This window comes from Benincasa hispida, chromosome 2 (assembly GCF_027475165.1).
Source record: "Benincasa hispida cultivar pf3 chromosome 2, pf3_genome.v1.1, whole genome shotgun sequence".
In the NCBI taxonomy this organism is placed as follows: domain Eukaryota; kingdom Viridiplantae; phylum Streptophyta; class Magnoliopsida; order Cucurbitales; family Cucurbitaceae; genus Benincasa; species Benincasa hispida.
Window position 1 is genome coordinate 23,868,313 of NC_143479.1, and position 10,763 is coordinate 23,879,075.

The following is a 10,763-nucleotide window of genomic DNA, read 5'->3' on the forward strand; positions in this document are numbered from 1 at the left end:
CTAAAATTTAATGAGTAACTACAAATAATTTTATGATTTATTAAATACAGCATTTAAAATAATTGTTTAAATTAGAATCAAATTCTTCAATTTACTACTGAACAATTAATACTTGAAAATATGAATAACTTTATTTTCATTGCATCTTTTGTTTTCAAATTTTTGTTTTGGGATTGTCTACCAATTTTTTAGAATTCCAATAAATTTTCTACTTTTTCCTTCTCGATTTCTAAAATTTAAACACATCTATAAACTTACATTTTACTCACCAAGATGGCCGTTAATAACCATTAAATATAAATTTAAAGAACTTTTACAATTTTTTTTCCAATAATGTTTTTCTAAACCTTTGATCCATTATAGTTTTTATTTTTAAAGAGTCTAAAGAGTTGGATAATTTTATTCAAACGACATAAGCAAAAGCAGACAACAATGAAATATAAATAAAAATCTCAATAGAATACTGAAAATAGTGCCGTTGATAGAATCCCATCAACTCTTTTCCAATAAGCCAACAAACATGTAATTACCTAACATTATTAATAATAATACTAAAAAGAAAAGGAAAGGAATGAGTGATTAATATATTATTAACGTGACAGCAATGGAGACCAAGGCAACAGTGAATATGGAGGCCATAGTTCTGGTGACCGAGTTTGGCGGCGGCGGAGCAGTAACAACCGGCGGTGGCATTTCACCCGAAACGGGTGGAGAATCAGGGGGGGACGAGCCAGGTGGCGGCGATTGTTGGACGTTGGTGATGGCCAATTTCTGGCCGGCGGAGCAGTGGCCGGGGACGGTGCAGATGAAATAGAAATCGTCGAGTGTTTCGAGAGTGAAGGAAAAAGGAGACGTAGTGTTTAAGAATTTAGGATTGCTGGTATTGCAGTTGTCGTAACCGTCTTTTGTCACTCCGGCTACATTGTGAGCTCCCGTCTGAAAGCTGAATACTGCAGCCATAACAAAAACAAACATTAAACTATAAATTCTTTACAATTTTAGACTGTAATTTATACTAAGTATGGCAGTGACCTGAACCAGAAATTTGAATCATCATATACTACAACTTACCATTAATACAGTGATGGTAAGTTTTAGTATTTGTCCAAATTAATTCTAAACAATTTTACTCGGAAAAAAAAAAATGAGTCGGACAAGCCTGAGCAACACTCAATAGAAATATGATATATGACACTTTTGTTTTTTTGTAATAGTTTTTAATAAAATATTTTTTATAATAAAAAAAAAAACATGAAACTACACCTAATCATTATTAATTTTAACTGGAGGTTACTTTTGAAAACGTGCCAAGAAGAGTACTGTAACTTTTAAAAGTGTAAGAGTAATTTAATATAACAAAATTGAATGTTGTTGTAATTATTATTATTTATATAATTTAGCCTCTAGTTTATTAAGTTTATGGTATGTGTCAATTGGAGTATATCATAATTAATTTTAAGTTGTTCAAACTAAAAAGAAAGGAAAAAATTTTCTACCTATTATAAATCTGTTATTCGAATTTTTAAGAAAATGAAAAAGAACAGTTATTTAGGCCATTATTACTATTATTTTGTTATATATTTTTTTTTAGTTCCACAGTTAGAGAGAGATTAAATCATAAATTTTTGAGATAGTAAATATTGATGTCATGTCATCTATATATTACTTACATAATATTATTATTTAATGTTTGTATCTTGATCTTAACCAATTATAACATATTTAGTAAAAAGCAAAATTATAATAAAGATGAAAATGATTTTTTTTAGTTCAACGGTATAAATAAAGGTTTCTAACCTAGGACATCTCCGACGGTAAAATTTAGACCCGCAGCCCACAAGGAATAGAAGTCCGGGCTAGAAGGACGTAGCCAACCACCGTCACCTCCGACATGAATCTCGATCGCCTCCGCCGCATGACGCACGGTGGTCGCCACCACCGTCACCAGAAAAACTATCCCGATTCTCATTATTGTTTCTGTGGAAAACGTAAAGAATATGGCTCATGAGGGCCTCAATGGATTGTGTATATATATACAATACAATGAGAACAAAAGGTTTGTGGCTAAAACTTGCTGACCAACTACACATCGAGCTTGGTCCACTTTTGGGGGTTATTTAAATTATTAAAAGGACCTGTTTGCAAATTTCTTTTTAAAATTAGAAAACATTTTGCAATTTTAAAACAAAATGCTAACTGAAAAGTCGTACATATGAAATGTAACCTACCCATTATAATTATGATTAAATTTGTCTAGTCTCCATTTTTATGTTTATTTGTACATATGACTTAATCAAGATGTTGATTAAGTCATATGTAGGCTATTCAATTCATTGTTTTATGTCAAAAAATTTCACATCATCTCATTTAGCTTATTTGTTACAATTATGAAGCAAAATTTTAAATTTTAATCTTTACCTGAAAATACATAAGATATTCCACTAGACATGTGTAAGTAGTATAAACATTATAAAAATAAAGGAAAGAAATTAATGAGTTCAATTTATAAGGAGGAAGAAGAAAGGGCAGCTAAACGATCGTTGTCAAAGACTAAATGATCGTTGAGAGGTGAAGGCTAAACAATCGTCGGGGAAAAGGCTAGACGGTCGTTGAGAAAAAGGCTAGACGATTGTGGTCAAATATCTAGACGATCGTTGGGAAAAAGGTGAATGATAAGACAAGCGTCTACACAATAGAGGAAAGCGTGTAGACGATGGGTAGGAGACTCCACAATTGGGTTGATCGTGTAGACGATAGAAAGTACACGATACAAAGTAGATGCTGGGTTGAAGTGTACACAAAGGAGAGTACACGATAGAATTTAGACGATAGAAGAAATTTACTACACGATTGGCAGAGAGCATAAACGATAGAAGAAATTGAGTAAGACGATCAACCTTCACGATTGAGTTTTGTGTTGGTCAGAATTTATTATTGTGTAAAATTTTAGTTTATTGAGATTATTGAGTTTATGAAGAATTTTACATTTATTTTTATTAAAATTAATAGGTAAGTTAACTTAAATTGAATGGAATGTTAAAAATGGATGAAATTAAAAGTTTAATCTAATTTGATACAACGATTCAAAATTTGATATTTTCTCTAAGACTTACAAGTTATCTTTTTAAGGCATACCTTTTCTAAAATAAAATAAAGTTTGTCTAACTCCCTATGTTGCAATTAGATAATAAATTATATATCAATTACTTGGTCAATGGAAATTAATAAGGATAAACAGGAGAAATTTTCTTCTAATGCAAAAATTAGAAAAATATATATTTATTTTAGATAATAAAGTTTGATATAGTTTTAGGTCAATCTTAGATTACAAAGTTGATACCTACACAATTTAACAAACTCAAAGTTACTTAATCGAATTTAAAAAAAAATTATTTGATGACGAGTTTGACATTCTTTAGTAATCATTTGATTTTTTTTAAAAAAAAATAAGTTTATTTTTTCTCAGTTTCTTTAAAAAAATTTACATTTTTTAAAGTAAAAGATTTGAATTTTTAATCAAGTTTAAAAAACAAAAACTAAATTTTAATTTTTAATTTTTAAAATTATTTCTTCTCAATCTCGATTGCAGTCTATTACGGGTAGACAGTAAAATTTTATTATATTTGTAAATATTTTCGATAACTTTATATTTAAAAAAAAACTTTCAAAATATTCCATTAGAGAGTTGGAATATTATCTCAAGGATCAAAATCAAGTCATCAAAATGGTTTTTCTAATCTTCCCACAAACACTTAATACTTTTTCAATAATGGGTCATTCAATATCACGCGTTTAATATATACATAAATATCATGCTAAATATATTATAACAACATAAGTCCACTATATATTAAAACATAAAATACTAAGCACATTTTTTTCAAAAGAAATAACATAATAAATTCACATATAAATAGTTGTTTGAACAAGTCTCTCTTACCGTCTCAATATGTCCATTTTATATTCAAGATTTATGTTATTATTATTTTCTCTTAGTAGAATTATTTAACATTTATGCCCATAATAATTGGGCTGATTTAACGTTCTAAAAAAATAATTAGGCTGTTTCCTACCATTCATTCAATGACGAGGACATCTAAGTCTTCGTCAAAAAAATATTTGGTTGGTGAAAGATATATTAACTAATTAATAATGGAAATTTAGGCTACATCAATACTTGAATTTCGGTAGAGAACACATATTTATAACTAAAATTTCATAAAAATCAAATATTATATATATATATATTAGAAATTTGGGTTGAGTTGAATCAATTAAGATTTTTAAAAGTGTAATCTGGACCTAACTCAACTCGGAAAAAAAAACATAAAAAATCCAACCCAATCTAATCCATCTTAAAATTAAAACTAATCCAACCTAATCCTTATTTAGCTTGGACATAATATGTAACGATTGGGGAGAAGTTTATCTCAGATTGGACAATTGGATACCAAATCAGCTGCGACTAGAGATGAAGGGATTTCCATAGATGAATTTGCCAGCAAATTCTTTTAATTGATTATTTTCTTTTGAAGTTCTGATTCGTTGTTATTGCCAGCAAGCTCCACCCCGAAAATTAAAATTAAAATGGCATCAAGATGAAAATTGAAAACTTGCTTCTGCTTCCGCCTCGGAATGTTTCTGTTCGAAAGTTCATGCGTTGTGAAAAAAATATCAGAATAGATAAAAATTCTTGTAACGTAGATAAAAAAACCTACCTTATTCTTTATGAATAAAAGATACAATGTATTGACTAATTGAAGGTTATTCATGCACAATGTTACCAATTAAATATAATACATCCCCTTGGGAAAAAAAAAAAAAAAAAAAAATACAATAGCATGCAGTACTAGTTAAAATTTAATGCAAGTTCATGTATGCTATAAAAAAAAAAATCAACTACTATAAGTACTGTACAAACAACATCAAATATTAGTCAATCCAAGTCAAAAGCGACACTTCACATCTAAAAGGTGTTCAAAAATCACTAAGGACGTAATTAGAATACATTTTTAAATGTTTAATTTTAAAAAATAAGTCATTTTGAAAAAAACTGAAATGTTTAGAAATTAGTCAAAATAGTTTTTTAAATGTATGAGAATGCAAGAAAGTTACAAATAAAGTACAACTATATTTATATTTTAATAAGAAATAAACAATAATAAAATCATATTTAATTAGCTCTAGTTATATTCGTAATTTTATAGAATTATTAATTTATAATATTGAAGAGACTATTTAGGATTATTTTCAAATATAAGAGAATGAACCAACTTATTTACAAATATAACAAAATATCACTATTAATATGATAGTCAAATATATTTGAAAACATTTATAGCAGTTTTACCCTCTAAAACAATTATCTATTTATGGGTCTTCCAAAAAATTATTATTTTATTAATTTAGACATTGGGCTAACTAAAAATTATTATTTTAGAGAGTTATTAATTAATCTAGTATTAATTTATAGAGTAGGTCGATTTATAAATTTAATTTTTAAACTACTTTGTGAATTTGACTGAATAGGTAAAATCGTTCTTTGTAAAATAAATAAATAACTTCAAACTAATAATTAGCATTGTTTTCAAATTAAAAAAATAAACTAACTTATTTACAAATATAGCAAAATGTCACTAGATAGATCGCGATAGACTCTTGCTGTATATGAAAATATATTTAGCAGATTTATCATTTAAAATAATTACTCTAATAATAACGACTAATTTTAAGGTTGATTAAAAATACAAAAACTAAATTTAACCTTCGTAAAAATGAGGTAAAATAGAAGAGTCCAAAGTCCACAGATATGCTCAGGATGAGAAACATGAAATAGAAATGGAAATATGCTGAAATACATTTAAAATTTATGCTCTATAAGAAGTTTAATGACAGCATTTGTTCTTTAATAATTCACAATATACATTTTGTTGTCACTGATTTTTTAAAAAAATATCAGCAATTTTCTAGTGTACATTCATGAAAACAAGAATCCATGAAGTGTATAATTTATGCTCTTTATCGAAACTTTTGAATGTAGGCCGGAACAATCAATGGTATTTCGTAGTTTTTGGATATGATTGGGAGATCAAAGTAGAAAAACTTATTAACCCATCATTGCAAGAATAGAAGAAGAGTTAAAGCTGATATTATTGCTACTGAGATTTGATGCTCATAACAACCTCTACCTCCATGTTCCTGCATAAGTGAACAAAAGCAAGAATGATTTACAACATCAGAGAAATGTGTATTCTACTCAAAACTCATCTTTCTTAGATAACCAAATTCAAAAGATTGTCAATTTCCAACCAAATATTCTGGTGATCATTAAGATGTTTCAAGAACAAAAACTGTATGAATATAGACAGCTCGAATACGACAGAATTAGTACGGATGTAGCATCTGTTGGATTTTGGCAAAATATTAAGAGAGTAGTTGCCCTACATTTGAAAGATTCAAGAAAGTGATGGGCTCCAAACACTATAAAAAGAGTTTATGCCTTTGGTTGCTAATCATCCAAATTTGAAATACTTTGAACTTAGTATACTAGCTCAATTGTGTGAATAGTATAATGCTTTGAGAGAGTATTCTTGTAATTGAGGTCGAGAGATATTTCGGTGTGATCGTAATAATTTTTCACATAGTGGAATTTTTTTAATCCGTGCTTTTTTCTCTAGTTTGAAGTTTTCCGTGTTAATTCTTGTTTTCTCAGTTTTATTATTTTCTTCGAATCTCTGTTATTGTTCTGCTTATTCATGCAGTAATAGTGAGAAGTTTTTTCCTGACAACATCCCCTGTCAGCTTACATTTAGCATGTTGTTTAGATTCTCTTCAGGCTAAGATCTCAAATCTAATAAGAGTCTGAATTTGGGACAATAAAAGTCATAAGTGAAGTGAGATTCATAAAATTTTGTTGTTACAACCAAATGTGCATACCAGTTGAGATACTTTTGTGCTGTCAAAAAAGTTGTTCAAAAAAGGAGCTTGAACTTTTTCTGTGAATGATAGTAATTCAAGAAGCAACAGAAGAATATGCAAAAGGGTCAATACCCATTTCTTACATACCAAAATTCTTTCTTCCCTGTTCCAATAAATCTAGTGCAAGAGACCTAGTTAGAGATATAATAGGATTATTATCAAAATATTAGTAGGATTATTAGAAGGGGTATATTAATAATTAGAGAGTAAGGTTCTTAGAGCTTTTAGTTATAAATAGAGAGTGAGATGAGAGGAAGAGTGAAAAATTTTATGGGATTTCTTTTGGAGAATTTAGGGAGAGTCTAGCCCTCTCGAAAGGCTCGTAGTTACCTTGTTTACTTGTTCTTATGATCTTATGATATTGTAGTTTCTTTATTGATATTATAATATATATTTCTATCTTTTTTTGTTCTCGTTTTGTTCTTGATGTTCTTGTTAGGAGGTATCCTATTATGAAATTTTGACTTCCAACCCATGTTGGGTTCTTATGAGTGCAGATTCTATGATTTTATCTCCCATCATTCCCAAAGGAGACAGAAAATCATAAACTGAAGCAATGATCTAAGGGAAGAGAAACAAAGAAAGACCATCTAAATGTTCCAATCTAATCAAGTCACTAATTTTAGTAGATTATCTTAAGCCCTCTTCAGTAAACATTATATCCTTTTAATCATTTTAAAAAGCACGAATATAAATACAAGACATGAATACGATACGACACATATATGACCATTCGTCCTTTTAAAAAAAATTAGAATATGGCACAAAAAGGACACGTTATTAAAACATAATTTTTTTAAAAAAAAAAAAATTATACATCATTTTTAAACTGGAAAGAAATTTAAAATCAATGGATTTATGCGATATACTTAAAAATTAGTTTTTTTAATATTTCACAATAAAATATTTATTATTTTTATCATATATGTGTCTATATAGAATATGATGCATGTCTAATAAACGTTGGTTCTATTTTGACTTCGTACAACTAGTGTCTAACACATCTATTATGCTAACAAGTGTGCAATACATGTCCAACAAGTGTGAGAGTGTCCAAGTGCAGATACACTAACCATACTAAAGTGTCCGTGCTTCTTAGGCTGTCAAGAAGCTAAATATATATGAACTCGTGAGCTAAATATAGATGAACTTGTGTGTAGGAAAATTCAAATATATCATTGTAGTAGGAAAATTCTCTTTTGCTCATAAACAAATTTTCATACCTTAATTGTTGAAAGTAGTGAATATGCGGATGAAGGTTGAAGTCCTCGAAAGCCAATATCATATGAAATGCTTCCATCAGGCTTGAAAAGTCCATAGTTTCTCTCCGAAGTAGGTCCCCACTTCAAATTCTCATTAAACAATGCAAAGATATATGCCTTAACCACATTTTTTGGCCTAAGAGGAGTTCCTTTCTTCTTGGCAAGCCGTTTCCTCAAGTTATAATTGTATGTCCGTGCATTATCTATAGTAGCTGCTTCTTCATTGTCATCTCCATGTGAAGCCCATCCTGTTTCTGTAACTATGATTTCCATATCTTTATATCCAGCATCTTCAAGTGCAGCATAAGCAGCATCGATCTGAGCATCGAGCATGTTATCATAATGCAGGTGAGTTTTAGGATCATAAATCCCTTTTGTTGATAGAAAAAGAGCATAATTAATATCAATATTTCCAGGGTCACTCATGTAGGCCAGAAATGGGTATGCATTTAAACAGAAAGGAGAGCCAATTTGTGAGAAGAACTGCAATAGAGGCTTCATATACTGAGCAACATTATCTCTGAATTTACAAGATGAAGGAGGAAACGAATTAGAAAATACAGCTTGGGAGTGTGCTGTAGTGATCTGAATTACACCATCTAAATTGAGCTTCTTTACAGCATTATAAATATTTTTGGCTGCACCCAACAATACTGTCCATAACTCAAAATCACTCCCTCCCAAAACCTCATTACCTATTGCAATCCCACAAATAAGGGTCTCTGGAAGAAAGGGCTGCACATTTTGTTTAACCCAGTTCAAGGCATGATCTTCATTTGCACTCATTTCATTCAGGTTTTCGTTTGGAATGCTAATGACAATCTCTAGCCCTGTCCCACTGAAGGCCTTGAGAACACTATGATCAGCATCATAAATCCTAACATTCTTTATCTTAGCAGCTCTAAGAAGAGTAACTACTTTATCAGGTGAAGGGATGTTATTTGCAATTCGTCCATAGTTTATTCCATATGTCCCAGTGAATGCTTCTACTGTTAACAATGCTGCAGAAAAGGTGGAGATAATGTCCATTAATCACTCTACGATTCGTCAAAACGATAGACAATAACGGGACATTCAAATGCTAGCTTAAATTTTAAATCCAGACAGAAATCTTGTGCAGCCAACATGAGGTGTTAAGTTGGGTTAACAAGTACCACTTTCAAGCCAACAAGAGTTCAGAAAATGCATAATTGTATCAAATTGGCCTGAGGACATAAATTCACAGGAAAATTCGAATGAAGTAGAATTCACATCAATCCTCTCCTAAAGAACTTTCTCACTCTATCCACATGGAAGATCTATAATGAAAATTTGAGCATCAAAACCAAAGGGCATGGACTGGAAATACAAAGTAGGATCACAAGAAGGAAGTTTCTAATGAATGATATCAACTCAAGAATCGTTGAAGACATCCTAACATCTCTGATGTAACAATCTATTTCCTACAAAACCATTTTTAACATAATTAAGCATACTGGAAAGAAAGGTCTCAAAAGTAAGTTACAAAAACTAGTAGAGTAGTCATATTGAAAAACAAAAGCAAAATTTACTCTATCAGTATTTCACAGCCATATTTATTGTCAAGCCATAAGCTCGAACATTAGTCCAATCTAAAACAAGCTGAAGAAGAAACAGAAAGAGAAGGGCAAGAAAAGCAAATACCATGCGGAAAGGAGAAAATAAACAATAAGGGAATCAAGTGCAGAAAGAAGCATAAACCCATCATCATTTCCACAGCGACAAACAGCAGAACTTGAAGAAATGAGTAAATTTCTTCAAATAAGAATCCCACTAGGGGTGATTTCAAAAACTGTAACGCTCTGCTTCTTCTTCTTCTTCCTCAGGCATCCCATAAGCCAAAAGATTCACACACCTATCTTCGATTGAAGTTGAAAATGGAGGTCAAATGGGGTTTTTGGTTTCTGGGTTTAAAGTTTGGGATCTGGGTATTGATGGAATCTTTCCCTTTCTTTCATCCACTTTGGGGAGCATTGAATAGAATGGAGAATTGACATTATGAGTGTTTTATGGTGTATTTTGAATGCTAAAATAATAACCAATGGGCTTTGCTGACCATTAGGAGCTTTTGGGATGAGCTACCATTGGCGATTGCCTCCATTTTTACTTGAGATGGTGACGGCTGTGCGGTACTTTTACTACTTCCACTTGTTCTTGTGTGCGATGAACTTCTTTTGGGTTCCCTTAAAATTTCCAAATGCATTATGAATAATGATAAGCGTCATAGACTGCAAGTACTGAATTCTGGGTTTTAGAAAATGGTGATTGGCGATTGTAATGGAAATCTGTAGTAGTATAGGTTGTAATTTATATAAGTTAAATTATCTAAACTTGTGTTTATACATATTTTTTATTTTGAAAAATGTTTAATAGTTATATCAATTTTGTATTCAATCAATATTTTGTGTCAAATAGGATGTCATCTATTCGATTTTTTATTAATGAAAGATAATTTTTTGTAAGATAACCTTGATTCTTGTGAAAAAAATTAAAATTTGTTTGACT

General features: G+C 30.2%; 2 protein-coding genes across 2 annotated transcripts; both read right to left on the minus strand.

Annotated features, from left to right (window-relative positions):
• Nucleotides 1-433: 433 nt before the first annotated feature.
• Nucleotides 434-2,071, minus strand: LOC120070757 (umecyanin-like). The gene is made up of 2 exons (XM_039022633.2): nucleotides 1,798-2,071; nucleotides 434-950 (listed from the first exon to the last, which is right to left on the minus strand). The coding sequence occupies exons 1-2, from the start codon at nucleotides 1,967-1,969 to the stop codon at nucleotides 580-582; spliced, it is 543 nt and encodes a 180-aa protein (XP_038878561.2). The 5' UTR covers nucleotides 1,970-2,071; the 3' UTR covers nucleotides 434-579.
• A 3,764-nt stretch (nucleotides 2,072-5,835) lies between these two features.
• Nucleotides 5,836-10,420, minus strand: LOC120070559 (glucan endo-1,3-beta-glucosidase 14-like). The gene is made up of 3 exons (XM_039022351.2): nucleotides 9,903-10,420; nucleotides 8,202-9,241; nucleotides 5,836-6,198 (listed from the first exon to the last, which is right to left on the minus strand). The coding sequence occupies exons 1-3, from the start codon at nucleotides 9,967-9,969 to the stop codon at nucleotides 6,115-6,117; spliced, it is 1,191 nt and encodes a 396-aa protein (XP_038878279.1). The 5' UTR covers nucleotides 9,970-10,420; the 3' UTR covers nucleotides 5,836-6,114.
• Between the last annotated feature and the right edge of the window lie 343 nt (nucleotides 10,421-10,763).